Raw genomic sequence first — 22949 nt, forward strand, 5'->3', positions numbered from 1 at the left:
TCTCATATTCTGATAATTTTGTTGCTTTCCAAAGGTCATAGAATGTTTTGAATATTTCTGGCCCAGAACTCAAATTGTCAATTAAAATATGTAAAGAAAGAAAAACTAGGAAACCAATGCAAATCAACACGCCTTTATTTACATTTCAGCATTGAGGTCCCAGCCTTTCCTTCATCATCAGAGGCAGTAGATTCCAGGTTACTATGGGACACACAGAATCTGGATGTAACTCAGTGGGATCATGTCAAAAAACAATACTTGCATAAATACAGCTACGTTCACCTACATTGATAAATCTTGATGTTTTATTGTTTGTCATTATATTGGAAGTTTTAGAAGAATGTTATGAATTTCCAGAAAAAGTATACAAATTATACACAGTAACTAATTCTTCAATGATCACAGACATCAAGACTTTCTCTTATGGACGATGGGTATTGACATAGAGATCATATATGCAGTTATTATCATTGTGCAATTCATAATTGGGAATGTTGCAAATGGATTCATAGCACTGGTGAACATCATAGACTGGGTGAAGAGAAGAAAAATCTCCTTAGTGGATCAGATCATTACTGCCTTGGCAATCTCCAGGATAGATATGGTATGTTCTATATTCTTCATTACACTAATATCTTCACTGCATCCAGATTTACAAACGGCTGTGAAAATGGTAAGAATAAAATATAACACCTGGATTGTTGCAAACCATTTCAGCATTTGGCTTGCTACATGTCTCAGCATCTTTTATTTTCTCAAGATAGCCAGTTTTTCAAATTATATTTTTCTCTACTTAAGATGGAGATTTAAAAAAGTGGTTTCAGTGACATTGCTGGTCTCTCAGGTCTTACTGCTTTTGAATATTCTAGTGTTGAACATACATATCGATATCTGGAAAGATGAATCCAAAAGAAACCTCTCTTTTGATTTCAGATCAAAGAATTACACTCGATTTTTCAGACTCTCTCTTTTAATAAACACAATGTTCACACTCATCCCCTTCACTGTGTCCCTGCTGGCTTTTCTGCTCCTCATCTTCTCCTTGTGGAGACACCTGAAGAACATGCAGTACCATGCTAAAGACTTCAAAGACCTCAGCACCGCAGCACATATAGAGACCTTGTACATGGTGGTGGCCTTTCTTCTGTTCTACATAGTTTTCTTTTTGTCTCTTGCCATACAACTTTGGACCTCTGTGTCTCAAGAGAAAAACACTCTGTTTTATGCCTCTATTATGATTACTTTCCCTTCAGTTCATTCATGCATCCTGATTCTGAGAAACCGTAAGCTGAGGCAAGCATCTCTTTTGGTGCTGCGGTGGCTTCTGTGCAGGTCCAAAGATGTACAGACATTGGTTCCCTGATATATTTTGTTAATATTCTTTGGTAGTGAAGAAAATAACTTAGCTAAGAAAATTCTTGTGCGTTACCAAAGCATACTTTCAAGCTTATCTATCCTATATTGCTCGGTTTATTAGTTATGTTTATGATCAATGTTATCTAAACATCTTAGAAATTTATCTGGATATTCACAAATATATATTAGTATTATTTTACAGAGGAACATATATATGATGTTGTCCTATCTAAATGTAAGACTACCTTAAGTAAGCTGACATAATTTAGTAGCATTAAGATGCTTAATTAAGATTTTTGAAGTGGTTATTTTATAAAATATAAATCATAGTTCAATATATATGCAAGCAAGATATAGTAAAAATAATACTTTGTAATTTTATACTCATAAAAATAAATCCAAATGTAGAAAATAAACATTATTTAAATACAAATTAAGAATTACATAAAGATATTGGACTAAAATGTTAGTAGAATTATCTCAGAACCTTGACTATATGATTATGTTTTAATTCAATTATGCTGTATTATTAGTTTATAATGTAGAACACTTGGACCATAGAGAACGCTATTCAGAATATGTATTTCATAATTGGAATTATAGTACACATTTCTTGATAGTTGTCTGTCACAAACCACATTCCTGTTTAATTTTACTGCTAGAAAAAAAAATCCATGAAAATGAGTTTGCTTATTGAACATCACACTAAGATATTATTGTTTTGCTTTTCTTATTCCATCAGGTACCACCAGTATTTTACTACAGTCAGCATCCTGATTGTCTTATGAAGAAAATTCAATCCCATAAAGTTAAGAAAATAGTTGCATGAATTTTTGTAATATGTAATTGCTTCCTGATGGAACTCAAGGAAGTTAATGTTAAATGAATTAAATACAGACATTATAAAAATATTGCTATAAAACATCACTATTAATCAGATTATATTTTATAACAAGTTTGGAATGCCTTAGTTCACTATAAAACTTATAATTATTTAATAAGATTCAAAATTAAACTGATTCTTTTTAAATGATAGGCAAAATTGAAATAAAACGTGTATCAAATTAAATGAATAAAAATAAACTAATGACAGAACTACTTGCATGAAATGTTTTGTTGCAAAAAATGTTGGATGGTGAGTTGTCCTGAGAGAAGGCTGTCATCTGTTACTTTATGCAGTAACTGATTTCTAGGTAACTGGTTGATCTTGGCATTATGAAAAATCATTTTCTAAATATTAACATTTGAAATCTCCATATCTTATTTTTGTATAGTTATGTATTTTCTTCAGCAATGCTGTCTAAGATGATGTCATCATACTTCTGTTTACTGTTGACTGCTAGTTCTTTGAGTCCGACACTCAGGATGTGAAATATTTTTATAAATGAATGAGTGAACAGATATGTATATCAATACATTAATCCTGGAAATGGGCTTCAGTCCTGCATTGAGGGGGAACAGGATGATTGCAGGAGGGAGAGGAGGGGATGTTGGAGGGAAAGAGGAGGGGAGGAAATAAGGGGAGCGGTATCAATTACCTGAGGGGACAAAAGAGAGGTGCAGAGGGTCAGGAAATCGAATAAAAATATGTAGTGGGGGGATGATGAACTGAGGATACCCACTGGAGGGATCCAACGGGGATGATTTTAGCAGAGAAGGAGAGGTAGAACCTGTACAGATCACCTCCAGTTAAATAGGCATGGTCCTCCATGGAGGGATGGGGCCGTGGACCCATCTCAAATATTTGAACCCAGAAATATTCCTGTCCAAAGGTAGAACAGGGACAAAAGAATGGAATAGAGACTGAAGGATGGGCTATCCGGAACTGCCTCATCTGGGGATCCATCCTGTCTGCAGACATCATACCCGACACTGTTGACCTTGCCGAGAGGCATTTGCTGACAGGATAATTGTTTCTTGGGAGGTTCAGCCAGCAACTGACTAATACAGATGTGGATGATTGGAGCCAACCATCAAATTGAGCTAAGGGACCCTGGTAGGGAAGCTGGCCGAAGTACTGGATGAGCTGAGGGGAACTGCAACTCCATAGGAAGAACAACATTAGCTGGTCGGTCCGCCAAGTGCTCCCAAGGACTAGACCACCAACCAAGAAGTATACAGGGCTGGATCCATGGCCACAGACATATAGGTAGTAGAGGATGGACTTTTCTGACATCAATGGGAGGGGAGACCTTTAATCCTGTAGAAGTTTGATGGCCCAGCAGAGGGATGTTGGAGGGGTGAGGCAGGAGATGGTGGGTGGGTAGGGGAGAACCCTCATAGAGGTAAGCAGGAGAGAGGAGAGAAAGGTGCTTGTGGATGGGAAACCAAAAAGTCGGATATCATTTGAGATGTAAAGGAATGGAATTATTAATTTAAAAAAAGTAAAAAAATAAAGAAGACTGGAAATGATGAAAATAAAACTCATTACTAAATCTATAGGCAGTATAAATACTCTGATCTACTTTCGTATTGAGGTCATAAGGTTTTCCAAATAGAAGCATGTTTGAGAGCAAAACATGACCATTTCACAGTCCCACTATTTACCAAGCTATAACCTTGCTACAGCCATATCAGGAACAAAAATGAAAAGAGAAGATGAAAATATTAAAAGCTATTATGTTGTGCCGAAATGTTCATGAACTCCAAAAGACTACTAGGGAGCTGAATGCAGTGTAATGACATCATGATCTTTATTTACAAGCTGGAGCTCAGGTCAACTCACCTCCAAACCACAGGATGGTTCCAGTGAAGACAAGCACCAAATGCTCACCCGAGACAAGGTTTTATTGAAAGTGGCAGGAAGGGGTGAATTTTTCTAGCCTAGTTAGTGTCTTTTGGGGGTGCTACTGTGGTCTTTAGCAAAATTGACTAGTGGTGGGAACCAAACCATAAACTTAACTTCTGCTTTCCTTCTGATTAGTGGTTGTTAGGCTTGGATGGGCTTGTAATCTAGGGGTGCAGATTTTTGGGGGGAATAGCCTAGAGACTGGTGCTAGACACTCGATTTATTGGGGAGTATAACCTGGAGATTCAGGTCTTGCTGTGGGAGGAAGCCCGGAAATTGGAGTTAGGCTCAGGTTTTGTTGCAGGTGGGTAACTGTTTGTTTAAACTTAGGTCAGGTTTTCTAAAATGGAATTTGAACCTAAAAATTTGGACTCTCATAATTCAATATAACCCATTATTTAGGAGAGAGGCACAATAAATTCTAATATGTGTGAATTCATTTTTCTATTGTGATGATAGATTCTCATAATGATGTTTCAAGTATTTCCTACACAAAAGTGGAAACTGACTTTATGTAATGCAGCGACACATTTCTTTCCTAAAGTGTTATTTGAGGCAATATTTTCTCAGTACATTTTCTGTGTAAATTTAGCAGGTTACAGTATCATGTGATCAAATAAAAATTTTGAAGTCTATGAATGTCTTGTCTTGGGGTAAGATTTCTAGTCTGAGTTCTGTTCCATGGATTTAAGTGTTACATTTGTTTGAGAAAGTAAGGAAGGGCATGTACAATTATCTTCTTAGTACTGACTACCTCCATGACACTAATATTGGCTAGTTTTATGTGAGAGTCTTTTGCCTTTTCATTGGGTTCAGTACTTAGAAGGCTGCTGATAATAGCTTTTTCTCTGTTGTTAGTTAACATTGTTTTCTGACATTCAGTGTTCTCCTATAGTGAGGAAAGGTTTGCCTGGCATTAATTCCATAGTAGTTTGGCCTCTACTTCTCTTATGGCTAAAGTAAGAGATACAGAGCATTAACATTGCCGAAACAGATTAATTTATTTTCTGTGACATAGGCATTGAAACTATAAAGTTTACTAGAAATAATGTATCCACATGGCAGCTTAGAAAGTAGAGATGGGAATCTTGGTCCCAAATCCTCCTCACCAAGAGCAGCGCTTAGATGAGGTTATAAATTGAAGAAGCATGGTGACCTGTAATGTGGGGAAAATGTAAAACAAAACAGAAAGGATGAATAGTTTATCCTATATGATATCTTATCTGTTCCTGGGATGTATGTTCAGAAAAACAGTGATATTTGCATAATTTATCAATGGAATTTGAGGTCTGTGAGTTAAAAAAAAATCACTCATTACTTGCAAAGGTCTAACAGAAGACCTCTTTAAATGGTTAGATATGAACAAGGCTAACTCAAAGTTGCTGAACAACTATTTATACACTGTGTACCATTGAGCCTTATACACCATAGTTGGCATAGCTAACACAATTTTACTATTTGTTTATGAACTTTTAAGCCAACAGTGAAGCAAGGAAGCAAATAAAATCACAGGGTTTCATTTCTGTTTTACATTTACCCACTCCAGAAATTTGCATGCATGGAGTCATCGGCCCACAAACTCACCAGTATATATAACAGAATCTGTAGACTCCTGTAATATCTGATATCTAGGTGAAACTTTAAGTCTTTAGATAACCTAATATATGTGTCATATTATGTCATATAATGTAGTATGTTTGGTTCCTAACTTTTTAGAGGCCCAGTGAATGCTGTAACATGTTGTGAGTGATTGGAACTATTACTGTAGTATGGAATTCTACTGCAGACAGAATGGAAGGATAACCCAGGTCACATAAGATGTTGACAAATAAAACAGTTGATGGCAATGGTATCTGTAGAGCTATAAGAGATTATATATTGTATTATATTTATATTTTGGTCAATATTGTATGCCCTCTTTGTTACTTGCATGTACTCACACTCAGTACATATCATGGGGTTATGCAAGCATATGGCTTTTATAGGGTCACCAAAACTTGTGCTGAGAAAAATTTTACAAATAATTTTATTCTCTCTCCTTGCAGAATTTTTGTTTTATCAGATACGTGTTACTCTACTGTTGAAGAAGTTGAGGATGGGCATTAACACAGCCATGGTGTGGTCTCCCCCTTTTTTAGTGGGTTATATCAGAAACATGTAGATTGCCCTTGTTACTGAATCTAGTTAAATTTTCTGATCATACAATATTCCAGCCTAATCGTAAGTGTTTCTTATTATCAGAGCTAACTATATAGACACATATGATGCCAATTCTTCACCTCTGTCCAAAGTTAGGAAGTGGCAACAAGTATAAAACAAATAAGGATGGTAGTCAAACACCTTCATTATTCAGATTTTACCCACAAGTGAATGCAGAATGTCTGCTTTTCGTCTTTCCTATAAGAAATATTATGTTCTAATTTTGTGTTCTAGCTAATTCAGGAAATGAGAGATGATCCAGATTTTAGTCTCAATATTGTCTATTCCTTGAATGACTCACTTATTCTCATGTACACCAGTAGTGGCTAGCTTTCTGGGACTATGACATAAGGTATTTCACACACTAAAGACAAATGTGTCAATGTTATATTTCTATTTAGACAGAGTATATTTTTTAATCTGCTTACTATATCTTTTATTCATTAGCTACAGAGAAAGTACAGGTTCAGTGTCTTCATGCTTTGATACATGAATAACAGCTCTATCTGTACAGGTAATGAAGCAACATACATTTTTAGTGACAATGAATCTATGTGTTTCTATTATGTATTCAGAAGTATGTAAACAATTATAAACCTAGTAAATCCTCATTGAGATGCAGGTAATTCAAAGACCCTCAGTCACTCCTGTTTGATCTTGCTTGACTCTCAAATAATAGTTCAAAATCTACACTTATGTGGAGACATGCCCCTCGTCCTGGCACCCTTATCTAGAAAATACTAAACCTCATGAATACATATTGACTATTCTTATGACATATTTGATGATTCTTTTTCAAGAGGACTGATTTGGTCTCAAACATTCTGTTTCTCTGCATTGTCTTAGTGTAAATACAGTTTAGGACTTTGAATGTCCATGTCAGAAGCCAACTTCAGCACAAATCCACAGTAAATTATATTTTTTATCCTTTGCTATTTCACCCTTTCCCGTCATTTCAGACAGACAACACTTATCTGGAATGATACCACAGATTTCTATGTTTCTGTTTCAAAAACTTCCCTCTAAGATATACTTCAAGAAGGTTAACAAGACAAAGGGCAGAAGTGAGGATGCTTCAACTTGGGAGGAAGAAGAAAGCAGAGAGTAGAGAGAGGGAGGAATATGGGTGGGATGGGCAGCCCAGGGAAAAGGGGAACATGATCAGGTATTTGGGTAGGTGGAACAGGAGTGAAGCCCTGAGAGCCAGCAGAGTGAATGGAAATATGCCACCTCAGGAGGTAGGAGGTAGGGGGACCCTCTAGAATGTCCTAGAGACCTAGGAGGTGAGAAAATCTCAGGACTCAAAGGGAAGAATCTTATAAGAAATGCCTAGCAGTGTAGAGAGAAAACTTGTAGACTCCAACTCCAGTAGAAAGACAGGTCATCAAGCAGAAGCATGAAGTTGCCATCCCACAGTCAAAAACTCTGACCCAGAATTGTTCCTGTTAAGAAAACAAAAACAAAAATGAAAAAATACTGCAGGAACCAAACTGGAGAAGGGACTGAAAGAAAAGAGAACGGAGGACCAGTGACAGGCCCAAATTAGGACTTATCTCAAGGGGAGGCCCCAAGGTCTGACACTATTACCGATGCTATTGTGTGCTTACAGACAGAGGGCTAGCATAGTTGTCCTCAGTGAGGCCCAACAAGCAGCTGACTGAGACAGAAACGGACAATTACACCCAACTAATAGTCAGAAGTCAGGAACCCTGTGGTTGAATTATGGAAAGGCGCGAAGAATTTGAGGAGGTCAGAGACCCTATAGGAAGACCAGCAGTCTCAACAAACCTAGATTCCCCAAGATCTGTCAGACACTGAGCCACCAACTAGGCAGCATACACTAGCTTGTCCAACATCCCCCATACACATGTATAGCAGAGAATTGCCTGGTCTGGTCTCAGTGGGAGAAGATGCACCTAACCCTTGAGAAACTTGAAGCCCCAGGGAATGGGGAGGCCTGGGGGAGCGTGTTGAGGGGAAATGTGGGGGGGGGGAGCATGTGTGGAGGGGAGAGTGGGGACATCCTCTTGGAAACCTGGGAGGAGGAATGGGATGAGGAACAGAGAGCAGAATGATGAGGATAATGACTGGACTGAAAAAAGAAAGACTAAAGATAATTTAAAAGAAGAAGATAGCTCATTGAGAGCTCCCCATCATTCAATGTGTATACACACACACACACACACACACACACACACACACACACGCATATTTCTCAAACTACCTTATTTTGCCTTCCAGATATGAGGAATTTCAAGAAATTTGGATTCACATCTTTTCCTTGCTCTTGCTCTTATAGTCTGAGATATGTCAATACTATATATCTACCTTTTTATCTATGTATCCCTGAGAATTAAGGTACATGCAGCCTTCTTTTATGGGTAGTTGGCCTTGAATTACATCATGTTTGCTCACTTAGTTTTCAGATATGGAAAAATAATTGCATTATGAGATATGTCCTCTATCTTGAGAAGAGAACTCATGTCTTTTATTGAGCTTGATATATGCTTTGTTGGTTATAGAGCAGATTGTAGTGGGAGATAAGGGGAAAGTGAATAAAATATGAATATCTTATATCAGTAGTACTGTATTGTTAATATTAAAGTTCTCCCTTTTGTTCCTATTTATTTTATATTTGATTTTATTTGATTTTTTCAGATATGGTCTCATATAATCCATGATGATGTCTACCGAAATAGACAAGGATGACCTTAAATTTTTGATTCTTCCACCTCTACCTCTGAGGTATTGGGATTATAATTATGTACTATCATACTTAGCTTTGGAAGAATTTGAAAAATAATATCTTAAATATCACAATACTAATAATGTGCTAAATGTATGATTAATGATGAATTAATGGAAGCCCTATACTACTGGACTGTAAAGTTACAGAGGTTTAGATACAAAAATCCAAAAAATTTTGTGTGTGTGCTTCAGTGTTTGTGTGTGTGTGTGTTTTCAAGCATGTAAATGTGCCATTTTAAATGAAAATGAATTATTATTCTCATTATCAAGTGTTTAAAGACTACTGACCTCATGAAATTATTAGAAGTTTGATATTTTGTAGGAAGTCCTTTGAACAACATAAGCACACATATTTCTGCAGTTCTAATTTAAACTATGTATAACATTCTTAGGGATTAAGTGGTATCGTACAACCAAATCAGGTTTTCTCAGCTTTCTATAGATTGTAAGAAGATTTGGTAAAATTTCGAGGTGACAGTATAAAATATATAGTGAAGGCAAAGCTGCATGGACAATACAAATAAACCCATCTTTATGTGTATGTTAGCCTATGAGATTTCAATATTTTCTTTATCTTTCCTTACACATGCAATTTCTATAGCACAGGTCCATGAATGCAGTACAGCTGAACTGTGTCAGAACAGCAATTCATTTAGATGACAGCTTCTTTACAATGGAGGGACTTGATTCCTGGTTGTTTGTAGGTACTGGATAAGGAGGTTTTGAAAAATAAGCATTTTGTCAAACTTTAAAAGCCATATAGACATAGCATTATAAATAAATAGAATAACAAATATAGTTCAGTGACTATAGATATCAGCATACTATTACAGGCAATTAGTATTGCCATATACAACATATTTGTAACCATTTTCATTGTGTGTAATTTGTAACTGGAATATTGGAAATATATTTATAGACTTGGTGAACTCCATGGACTGGATTAGGAGAAGAAAGTTCTCTGCAGTAGATCAAATACTCACTGCTATGGTCACTTCCAGAATGGATGTGCTGTAGAGAGTATTTATGATTATATTGATATTTCTGTGTATCCATATTTAGTGATTTCCCTAAAACTGGTAAGAGTGATTAATTTCAATCCAGATAATTACTAACCAATTTAGTATCTGGCTGGGTACTAGCTTTAACATCTTTTATTTTCTCAAAAGAGCAAAATTTTCCAACTCAGGTTTTCTCTAGCTAAAGGTAGAATTAATAAGGTCATTTTAGTAGTGATTGTGTCTCTGATTCTCTTATTTTAAATATTTTAGTTATGAACATATATATTATAATCCCAGTGAATGAATTCAAAATGGCATTTCCTTACAGCTTCAGATCAAAGACGTCAAAGGTTCTTTTATTAAGAAGCATTATACCCATGTCAATATCTAGTACTGTGTCTTACATTTTTTCTGTTAATCTTGTATCTGTAGAAATATCTGAAGAAAATTAAAAATTTTGCCAAATAATGCAGAGATATCATTATTTAAGTACAAGAAAAATATTTTACTCAAGTTTCTATGAGTGTTTCTAGTTTTATAATAAAGGATAAAGGACCATGCACAGTACTAATACTAGGAATGTGTGATTTAGATTTGAAAATACACTGCATTTTTCTTTGGAACTTTCTGACATGAGCCAGAGATCATTTTAATTTAGTGCTTCAAATCTTGGTATATGACCATTGGTTCACTGACCACAACACTGAGAAGTAAGTGTTTATATTTGACTTTATCTTATTGGGATCTAGCATTATATGATGGTTGCTATAGGAATAAAAATTAGAGTAACTCCTGAGTTATATATGATATCACACAGTTAATGTAATCTTTTGCTCTATAGACATGTTATTAGCACTGACTTTATGGTAGCAATAAAAAGGCTGTATAAGTGTACATAAGGATATTGAAATCGTTTTTTAAATTATTTAAAAACTTGAATTAGGTTTAGGAATTGATGCAAACAAAAACATGGTCCTTAGTGATTCAATGATGTTAAACTTTCAGTACTATACAATCTATGTTTTAAATAATGAAAAGTCCTTTGTTCTTAGTTTATTTTAACAAAGAAAACCATTTGGGCTATGTGGTTACATTTCTTCAGACGTTTTTAGTGAATTCATATACCCATCTACAGATTCATTGAAAAACTGAAAGTAGGCCATATTTTATTAAAGACATCCTAATGGACTAGACATTGCAAAATAGAAAATTCATGTTATTAGTTTAAATACAGGTAATTAAATGCATATAATATGCATTACATGTGTACATATATGTAGACTAGAATGTGTGTGGGGAAAATTTAAAAAGGCCGCCACAGCGGCGGAAGCCCCGGAGGGTCCCACATTAGAGAAGAGGTCCTATGGTTCCAGCAGCCTAAGCGCCTTGGCGGAGGCAGGCACCAATAACACGAGGAAGTCCTTGGTTCCAAAAAGATTTATTGTCATGGCAGATAATAGATGGATCTAGGCGTACCCCCCAAAAACTCAGGGCAGTCCCGAGTTATATAGGGAAGGAGAAAGGGGGAGGATTAGGGGAGGATCTGGGGGAGGCATGTTTAATTTGCTCTGCCCTCTGGCCTTCATTAGTATGTAAATCCCTAGGGCCTGAGGCCTATAGCCTGGCCTATGTGACTCTATGGAGATCTATGTGACTGCTTTTCAGGATCTTGGATGATGGGAGGGACCAAACTCCTGCCGGTTCTCATGCAGAATTCCACGGAGAATCTCGGGGTTCTAGGTACCTACTCAACCATGACCCAGGATACCCTTATGCAGTCCCACAAATGTGCAATAATTACATCTGTGTGTTGAGCAGAAGTCTAGATGCTTTATTAAAGTGTCACATGAACTTTATGCACAAAGCTCAATATCTTGTCCTATTAAATGATAGGAAACTATATAATATATGTCAAATTATTTATAGTGATTATATCTCTTCCTTAAAATTATTTATAACTTAAATTTTATATTGTTACATAATAAAAATAAATGAAACTTTCCAGTGTTAAATAATTACACTAATACATGATATCATTTTTATATTTTATTTATTTATTTATTTATTTATTTATTTACACTCCACATTTTATTAGCCTCCTGTTCCACCCTCTGACTGTTCCACATCCCTTACCTCCTCTCTGCTCTCTTGTCTCCATGAGAATGCCGCCCCCCCACTGTCCACCCCTTCAGACCTCTGAACTCCCTGGGACCTCCAGTCTCTTGAGGGATAGGGACATCTTCTCTGAGTGAACCTAGACCTGGAAGTCCTCTGCTGTATATGTGTTGGAGCCTCATATCAGCTGTTGTATGCTGCCTGGTTGGTGGTCCAGTGCTTAAGACATTTCAAGGATCCAGGTTTATTGAGACTGCTCGTCCTCCTACAGGTCACCCTCCTCAGATTCCTCTAGCTTTTCCCAAATTCAACCACAGGGTGTAGCAGCATTGAAACACAGAGTTCATTGTTTGGGTGCAAATATCTGCATCTGACTCTTTCAGCTTCTTTTTGGGTCTTTCGGAGTGCAGTCATGATAGGTCCCTATTTGTGAGCACTCCGTAGCCTCGGGAATAGTGTCAGGCCTTGGGACCTCCCTTTCAGCTGGATCCCACTTTTGGCCTGTCGCTGGACCTTCCTTACCTTAGGGTCCTCTTCATTTTCATCCCTGCATTTCTTTCAGACAGGAACAATTATTAGGCAGAGTTTTGACTGTGTGATGGCAAACATCTCCCTCAATTAATGACCTGTATTTCTGCTGGAGGTGGGCTCTATAAGTTTCCTATTCCTACTGCTGGACATTTCATATAAGGTCCTTGCCTTTGAGTCCTGAGAGTTTCTTACCTCCCAGGTTTATGGTGCATTCTGGATGGTCCCCCCAATCTCCTACCTCCCAAGTTTTCTTGTTTACATTCTTTCTGCTGGGCTTCAGGGCTTCAGTTCTTTTCCCTCACTCAATTCTAGATCAGGTTCCCCTCTTCCCCCCACCTTGTACACTTTCCTTCCCAAGTACCTCCCTCCTTTTTGTGGTTGGTTTTTCTCCCTCCCAAGTGAGACTGAGGCATCCTCACTTGGGCCCTTTAGCGTATTGACCATTTTGAACTATGTGGAAAGTATCCTGGGTATTATGAACTTTTAAATATTATTTTGGCTAATATCCACTTAGTGAGTACATGTCATGAATGCCCTTTTGTGTCTGAGTTACTTCACTCAGGATTCTATTTTCTAGTTCCACCCATTTGCAAAACTCAGGATGTCCTCATTCTTAATAGGTAAGTAGTATTCCACTGTGCAAATGAACCACAATTTCTGTATCCATTCTTCTGTTGTGGGACATCTGAGTTTTTTCCAGCTTCTGGCTATCACAAAAAAGGCTGCTATCTACATAGTGAAACACATGCCCCTGTGACATGCTGGAGGATCTTTTGGATATATTCCTAAGAGTGGTACTGCTGGGTCTTTAGGTAGATCTACTGCCAGTTTTCTGAGAAATCGCCAAGCTGATTTCCAGAGTGGTTGTACCAGCTTGTAAGCTCACCAGCAATGGAGGAGTGTTCCTCTTTATTCACATCCTTGCCAGCATGTGTTGTCACTTGAGATTTTGATCTTAGCCATTCTGATTAGTGTAAGATAGAATCTCAGGGTGGTTTAGATTTGCACTTCTCTGATTACTAAGGACTTTGAATATTTCTTTAGGTGCTTCTCAGTCATTCCAAATTTCTCTGTTGTAAACTCTAGGTTTAGTTCTATACCCCATTTTTTATTGGGCTGTTTGGGTTTTTGTTGGTTAGCTTCTTGAGTTTTTATATATTTTGGATATTAGCTCTCTATCAAATACAGAGTTAGTGAAGGTTTTTTTCCCAACCTGTAGGTTGCCAATTTATCTCATTGAGTATGTCTTTTGCCTTACAGAAGCTTTCCAGTTCCATGAGGTCCCATTTATCAATTCTTGATTTAGAGCATGAATCATTGAAGTTCTGTTTAGGAAATGTCTCTCTGTGTCAATGAGTTCAAGGCTCTTTCCCACTTTCTCTTCTTTTAGATTCAGTGTTTCTGTTTAATGTTGAGGCCCTTGATTCACTTGGACTTGAGGTTTGTGCAAGGTGACAAATAAGGGTCTATTTTCATTTTTCTACGTACCAACTGCCAGGGAGACCAGCACCATTTGTTGAAGATGCTTTCTTTTTTTCCATTGTACATCTTTGGCTTTTTTTGTCAAAAATCAACTGTCTTTAAGTGTGTGGTTCTATTTTTGGGTCTTCAATTCTATTCCATTGCTCAATGTGTCTGTCTCTGTACCAACACTACGCAATTTTTATCACTATTTCTTGAGGTCAGGGAAGGTGATTCCCCCAGAAGTTCTTTTACTGTTACGAATTGTTTTTACTATTCTGGGTTTTTTGCCTTTCCAGATGAATTTGATAATTTCTCTTTCCATATCTTTGAAGAATTTTGTTGGGATTTTGATGGAGATTACATTAAATCTGTAGATTTCTTGTGGTTTGATGACCATTTTTACTGTATTAAATCTGCCAGTCCATGTGCATGGGATATCTCTCTATTTTCTGAGATCTTCAATTTCTTTCTTGAGGCAATATTGATTCTGACAATCCATGAGCATGGGAGATATCTCCATTTTCTGAGATCTTCTTTGATTTCTTTCTTCATAGACTTGAAGTTACTGTCATACAGATTTTTCACTTGTTTGGTTTTTATATTATTTGTGGCTATTGTGAAGGGAGTTTTCTCTCTAATTTCTTTCCCAGCCTGTTTATCATTTGTACAAATGAAGGATACAGATTTATTTGATTTAATTTTATATCTGGCTACTTTGCTGAAGTTGTTTATGAGTTGGAAAAGTTCTCTGGTAGAAATTTGGGGGTTGCATATGTGTACTATCATATCATCTGCAAATAATGATAGTTTTATTTCTTCTTTGCCAATTTGTTTTCTGTTGATTTCTTTTTGTTGTCTTATTGTTCCAGTTAGCACCTTGAGTACTAGATTGAGTAGATATTGGGAGAGTGGGCATCCTTGTCTTGTCCGTGATTTTAGAGGGATTGCTTCAAGTATGTCTCCATTTAATTTGATATTGGCTGTTGGCTTGCAGTGAATTGCTTTTATTATATTTAGGTATGGGCCTTGAATTCCTGATTTCTCCTATACTTTTAACATGAAGGGGTATTGTATTTTGTCAAATGCTTTTTCTGTATCTAAGCTTATGAGCATGTGATTTTTTTCTTTGCACTTGTTTATATAGTGGATTGTGTTAATTGATTTTTGTATATTGAACCAACCTTGCATCCCTGAGATAAAGCCAACATGATCAGGGCAGATGATGGTTTTGATGTGTTTTTTTATTTGGTTTGCCAGAATATTATATTTCTCTCTGTTCTTCTGGCATTCATTAGGCTTTGGTTTTTTTGCTGTTGAAAATAAATTCTTTTTTGATACCATACATCCCAACCACAGAGTCTACTCCCTCCACTCTTGCTAGCTCTCCCATTCCACTTTTCCTTTACTGTAGATCCACTCTTCCTATTTCCTCTTCCGGAAAGAGCAGGCCTCCAAGAGGCAACAACCAAACAGAACAAAACAGTATACAGCAAGCAAGACAAAGTCCCTCAACACTCACTTCAGATAGCTCACACTTGCCAAGAACTCCAGCTGCATGGGATCTGATGTCTCATAATTTCTTTGTGTATCTGCAAATATGTGTACATATTGACATTGCCACAGTGAAAGATTGATTCTTCCAATTCTAAGGAAAGTATTTTTATAAGTAACTTCTACAATTACATGAAAGTTATTAAGAAAATATAAATATCAAAGGAAAGTATTGCTATTAATATACTATTTTAGTAACATACAAAAAGAATGTGGGTATGCTTTTTGGATGACATATTTTCATTTATTTTTAGTTTTTATCTTTTTATTAATTTTTGAGTGTTTTGGGTCTCCTTTAAGCCGTTCTAATCATATTCATGCATCATAATTCAGTTCTTCCCAGATTTAATGCCCTTCCTTCCCACACATCTTGTGTTCTTTGTATCCCCCTTGTAAACGTATAAAAACCCATTTGTGTTACACAGACTTTCTTGGATGTGTGGTCTTCTACTGGATTATGGTCAAATTATCAGGGGCTGTACTCTTAGAGAAAACCCTTTCACTCTTCCTAAGAAGTCAGCAATTCCCATCACTCCAAGGCTGTAAGTGGCACTATGTGCCCAACTGACCTCTCAGTGCTGGAATTTTTTCTGGCTTGAACTTTCACAGCTATTAATGTGCAGTGGCTTCACATGTATATATACCTTGCTGGGTATAGATATCAGTTTAGAAGTCACACTGTTGAGCCAATCTTATTGTGCCTAGTCACTGTTTCTCTAGTCTACCCCTTAAACTGTCTAAAAACTGCTCTTAGCTTCAACTCTGGGTTCCTCTTGCATGTGTGTGTGTGTGTGTGAACCCCAGTGCACTGGTTATTATTATCATTAAACCTCATGTTTTTGCAGCAAATCCCCTGTTTGCGTGTGTTTCTGTGGGAGCAAGTCCCCTGGTTTGGATCTTAGAGTCCAAAAAACCTTCTTCTGCAAATTATTTGCGTCAAATCAAGAATTACATAAAATCATTATCTGGAATTATGAAATCTCCAATTGGCCTACATAGCATTAATTTATGATAGTACATCTTTTTTGATCTGTAGAAAATCTGCCCATTAGTGTGGGCTAATGCTCAGGATTCATTAGACTATGTAATAATGTCAGGAAAGACATAATAACAAGAAATCCTGAGATGAAATCTCTTGGGGCTTTGCCTCAGAGCTCATTCATTGCAGACCATGTGAATTAGTGGACCATCCCCAGAAAATTTACATGCCATTAGCCTTTCTTAGATGGCTCCTGACAAAAAAGTGTTGTCAAAGGGTATATTGTGGGACAATCTGACACATCTATAACTTCCAGATTGAGATTTTCTTTGTGTGTGTTGGGAGGTTTTAAGGGCAGCAAATGTATAGAGTGATGAGGAGATAAGTGAGATTGTGGTGTATCATGTGAAATTCATAAAGAATCAAGGAAAATTTAAAAATATTATGAAAAACATACCCTTCGGATGCAGGAGATCAAAGTAATAATAAGTAGGATATCTACTTATCTGGCTGTGTCTACTGTGTTCACTAGTGAAAATAATGTCAGGTAAATGGACTGGGCTAAGAAAAAGAAAGTCATTCTGGCTAAAATAGCCAGGACTCTGAAAGACAAATATGCTGTTCTTTACTGTACATAGATATTAACTTAGCATTTAAGCCCTGAAATACATGCTATACTCTATATAATCACAGATGCTAGGACTTAGTTCGGAGACTAGTTGGGAGGAGATTATTTCCCAAAGAAGGGAAGGTGGAATACATAGATACAAAGAGACAGGGGTGAACTAGAGATGGGGGAACTAAATAGGGAGAAAGATGTACGAGAGAGGTAAAAGAGGAAATATGTTGAAGGACAACTAACACTAAAAGTCATTTGAAGGGCTATATGGAAACACACTATTAGATAAGCTTCCTAAACCATATATGCATATGAAAGACCTATTTGAATTGCCAAATAATCTGGTAGACAATCTTCAGCTAATTGAGTCACTGGCTAAAAGGGCACCCTGGAAACTCCCAAATGTCATAGGCTATTGCAAATTGGAATGATTGCTCTCCTGTTTTTGAAGAAAACATAAATCATTTGCATGGAGAAGTCAAACTTGGCCTGCTTATCATTATTGTGCTCAGAATCAACACCTATATAAGATTGTTAATATCTTTTGTTCTCCAACAGCATCGGTTGTATCTTTTCACAATATAGCCACTAGCCCACATCGTGGATATGTCATGATTATTTTTAGTTTGATGTATGGGTTGCATCTTAAAAGTGCTGTGACTTCAAGAGGATTTTACTTTCTGAAGCTTGCACTGTTCTCCCTGACCAGCAATTAATAAGGAAAAGATGATATACCTCGCAGTAGAATTTTTTTTTTAAGAACCACGTATGGCTTTTAGGAAGACTAGCTTTTGCTTACCCAACAGAAAAACAGACAGTAAGATCCCGAATGCAGACATGTCTGAGGACATGTAACAGGATGTCGTTGACTGCGCCACACAGGCCATGGAGAAGTACAACATAGAGAAGGACATTGCTGCCTATATCAAGAAGGAATTTGACAAGAAATATAACCCTACCTGGCATTGTATCATGGGCCGAAATTTTGGCATCTACGTCACACACGAGACAAAGCACTTCATCTATTTTAACTTGGGTCAAGTTGCAATCCTCCTCTTCAAGTCAGGCTAGGTGGCCGAGGTGAAGATGTCGGTGGCGGTGGCGGCGGCAGCGATGGCAAGCAGGCGGCGTTGCTGGGACTGTTTTGCACTGGGGCCAGCATCAGGAAGTCCTCTCCAATGGCTGTGCTACTTCATGGACTGTATACTCGATTTCATGTGTGTGTCGCAGTAAACAAAAACCAAACTTCAAAAAAACAAAACAAAACAAAACAAAAAAACAAAACAAACAAACAAAAAAAAAGATCCCCTTGATGAAGACACAACACCCTTGAGATGCAGCAGACACATCAGGCTTAAACTAAGCAGTACATCTTCTCACTCTAGGATGGTGTCCATAGCGTCAAAATAGGAACTCCATCAGTTCTAGGATGAGAACCTGGAGACAGGAGCAAAGGATGACAGGGATGAGGTGTTCTTTACTTGCTCAGTTGACTTGTTCAGCCTGTTGTCTTTATAGAATTCAGAACTAACAACAGCAGAAGGATTGTATCACCTGCCATGGGCAGGGCCATCCCCCATTAGTGACTAAGAAAATGCATTACAACTGGATTTTATGGATGCATTTTCTCAGCTGAGCTTACCTCACTTGAGAAAAATTTAGTTGAGATAAAAGTAGCGAACAAACTCTGTTCGTACTTTTTTGTTTGTTTGTTTGGTATGGTTTGACTTTGGGTTTTAAGAGTCAGGGTTTCTCTGTGTAGCACTAACTATCTTGTAGCTCACTCTTTAGACCATGCTGGTCTTAATCTCACAGAGATCCACCTGACTCTGCCTATCAAATGCTGGAATTAACGATATATGCCACCATGGCCCATAAAACGTTTCAAACCAATTAAATATATTTATAGCTTAAGATTGAGCAGTTTTAAAATATGTTTTTCCTGTATCTCATTTTTATTGTCTCTAACATCTTCTCTTATCTCTGTCTAAATCAGTGTTTCTTAACATTTCAAATGCTAAGACCCTTTAATATTTATACCGTGTTGTGGAAAGACCCAACCATAACATTACTTTGTTGTTGCTTCGTAAATGTAACTTTGTTAATTTTACAAATTTTAGTTTGTATCTGATGATCAGGATATCTGACAGGCAACTCCTGTGAAAGGCTCATTCCGTCTGCAAAGGGATCATGATGTAGGGTTCAGAAACACTGCTTGAAATCTTATTAGTTCAAGTCTTCCCATGACTATGCTTTAGTATTAATCCTTCCATAGATATCTTTCATGACCAGTATGCTAATACCTGCCCTCTGTAGATATTCACTTCAATTTAAATTCAGAAATATTTGTTTGGTTGGTTGGTTTTTGTTTTGTTTTGTTTTAAACATGGTTTTTCAGTGTAGTCCTAGGTGTCTTTGGGAGGCTGGATTCTTCTTCCAAAGTGCTGGGATTGAAGGCATATGCCACAATATCCAACAAAAAGAATCTCAAATGCTAAATATGTGTTCTACTTATGCCAGACAAAACTTATCTGTGGCTTAACTATTCCTTATTTTCTAAATTATGGATGGTTGTATTTCCTGGGGATTCTGAGAAAAATGTAGGAAGATATAAGAAAAGTCAGCAAATATTTTTCTTTTATCTGATCCACCTTTCTTTAGTTTTGATGAGTCTATACATTTATTTATTTTCTTACTTGAATTTTTCACATGTTATATAATCTTAGCTCCTTATCCACCAAGTTCATGTTCTCACTCTTAAAATAATATCAAATGAGTAAGCAAAAATCACAATAAGACACAAATAGTAAATACTGTACAATGCAATACAATAAAATAGTGTAATTTTTATTGGCCAACTATGCCTAGGTATGAGACCTGCTTTGTAGTGTGGTTAATTTACTCTATAAAACTCCATTGGAAAAGAGAGAAATTTATTGAGTGAATGAAATCAATGTATTTATCAGTCGATTAATTTAATCAAATAAGTATGAAATATTGCCAAATACAATAAAAGTTATTTACCAGTCAAGACAATTTAGAATATGGAATTTGAAATACAGTAATATCAAAATCATTTAAAATGGCATTATAATATGTGTCAAAACTCAAAGTTTATTTAGATGACTAGTTTTTAAATAGAAACAATCAGTTCCAAGTTAACTAATCTGATATTATTTAAAAAAAAATACATGACTTTCATCTATAAAATACTCATCAAATATCAAAGAGCTGAACATTAAATAATGTTCATGGAAAGTAAGTGAGAGTGATATGCATTATAGGATGAGAATATTGAGTATGAGAAAGAGAATTCTTTGAGGACCATTATGAAAAATACAGTGTAACAATTAATGTATATATGTGTGTTGGTCCTATGGGGTAGTGTATACTGATTTGTGGCTTATTTATGACATGCTATATAAATCATAAAATATTGAATTTCTTTCTTGGGACTTTGAGAAAAATGCAGAAAGATATTAATAACAAAATTCAACAGGTATTTTACTTTAATCTCCTCCACATTTTGGAGATAATAAGCCATTCAAATCAGTTTCAGGAATCTAGTTTGACACTTCCTACATTATTCACATTTCAGATTTCAAATGTTAACTGACATCTATACCTGATGAGCCCAGATGAGGTAGATGTTAGACAAGGTTAAAGTCTGTATAACCATGAAAGAGAATATGTCTTCATTTACATTCTAGCAAATGAGAAATCAACCTTTCTCCCAGAACCTGCTGTGGAAAATTCTTGCCAATGATGTAAGCTATGGATAGAAATTATCAGCTTTGTGAAGACAATTTTTTATCTGCAAACTGTTGTGATTTTTCCCTGCAGCTAAGTGTGTCTTAATCACAGCCAGTAAAAGACTACAGAAATATCAATGTACAACTAGAGACTCAATGTTAATTAAATGAACCTAGCTTAAGAAATCACATATATCTGTATACTTCTGCCTCTGTACTTATATTTTTTGGTAGCCACAATTTATATCTAAGTAATGGGTAAATTTGCTTCTGTCATTTTGGGTTGTCTTCAGTGTATTGGTGTTTTTATAGTGACTGGGCCAAGAGAAAAAAATGAGTAGCTTTGTTTTGGTTATCTCCAGAGCTAATTTGGAGAAGTTTAAGGCATTGATTTGAAACTATTAACAAACATACATTTAGAGAATAGTCAAATACAAATTATGGCCCTGAGCTATGATGAAGACCTAGGAGACACAGCAAGATCCCATGATCTGTCACAGTACCAAGGCTCATAGAAAGGTCTAGAAATTTCTATTTTCACTTTTTAAATGCTATGTATATTGTGTCTGCAGTTTGCCTGGTGTCAAATCTCTTAGGCATCTAAATGAAACAGAATACTAAAAGAGTTCAACCTCTAAGTCATGGGTTTGTCCTAAGTTTGAAGTAAACAGCCAGCACAGCATTCTAGTTGTCCTGAATGATGCAAGGTAGTGACAGAAATAATGAAACAATGAAATTTTAGTTAATTGATAAGCATTAGGGACATGGTGTGATATTTTGCAGAAACCAAACTGAAGGCATTTGTGTTTCTTTATATGTCCTACCATAAAATCTCCAAAATGTTGATGTTTCACTAATTTCTAAAGATATTTACACTAGATTATAATTATTCTAATCAAATTGAAAACCTTGAAGATTTGTAGGTGTCTGAAAAATTTATGAAAGTAATTAAAATGTGTTGATAATGTGTAGTTATATAAAATGTACTAAGCTATTTTTCTCAACTGGAAAGGCAGTTTTATTTATGTTCTTTCTCTTTTCTTCTCTCTTTGAGATATTTATGATACATGTTTAGGGACTATACAAAACATTGTTTTATGTCACTATAGTAACCATGTTAAGTTATGCCACATACACACACATACACACACACACACACAAACATATATATACTTATATATCATGCATATGTATTATATATTATACATCATACACTATATATTATACATTATACATTATATATTTAATATTTATTATATATTATATATTATATATATTTCCATATATATATATATGGAATATATATATATTTCCATATATATAGTACTTCCAGCATTGTAGGGAGACAAGATTCCATAATTTTAAATCATATAAAAATGTGTTTGAGGTACCTATATTATCATCCTGATTTCTTAACTTACGTGTCATAAAGTGAGATCTAAGAATCATAAATAGAATCATTATAGAAGCAATAATACATTCACACATTACTATTGAATAGTAGTGACATGTTTATTTAGAATAGACTTGATAAATTAATACCACAAACAGTACTAACTCATACCAGCTTTAATAAATGGAAGAAAAGATAAGAGATTTAGTCATTTAATTACAGGGAAGAACACTAAATGTGACATTATGTTGACATCAGTGTTTTTACAAGTTAGGGGTGGAACTTCATATCTCTTTCTTTTTTCAGTGGGTTCATATTTTTCCATAGATGCTTTATATTAAGGTCATCAAAAAAACTTAATTGTTCCTATCACAATAAATATTTCATTTCAAGTAATATCCAATTTATAATAATTAACACAATTGACTCATCTCCAACTATTAAAATGACACA

At 35.9% G+C, this 22949-nt stretch overlaps 1 protein-coding gene and 1 pseudogene across 1 annotated transcript; both read left to right on the forward strand.

Moving 5' to 3' along the window:
* The first annotated feature begins 430 nt into the window (after positions 1-430).
* On the forward strand, positions 431-1363 carry LOC114632349 (taste receptor type 2 member 125-like). The gene has a single exon (XM_028780886.1). It carries the CDS (start codon positions 431-433, stop codon positions 1361-1363), a length of 933 nt encoding a protein of 310 aa, XP_028636719.1.
* A 16756-nt stretch (positions 1364-18119) lies between these two features.
* On the forward strand, positions 18120-18422 carry LOC114632394 (annotated as a pseudogene).
* The last annotated feature ends 4527 nt before the right edge of the window (positions 18423-22949 follow it).

Source organism: Grammomys surdaster, unplaced genomic scaffold (genome assembly GCF_004785775.1).
Source record: "Grammomys surdaster isolate TR1022 unplaced genomic scaffold, NIH_TR_1.0 373, whole genome shotgun sequence".
Taxonomy (NCBI): domain Eukaryota; kingdom Metazoa; phylum Chordata; class Mammalia; order Rodentia; family Muridae; genus Grammomys; species Grammomys surdaster.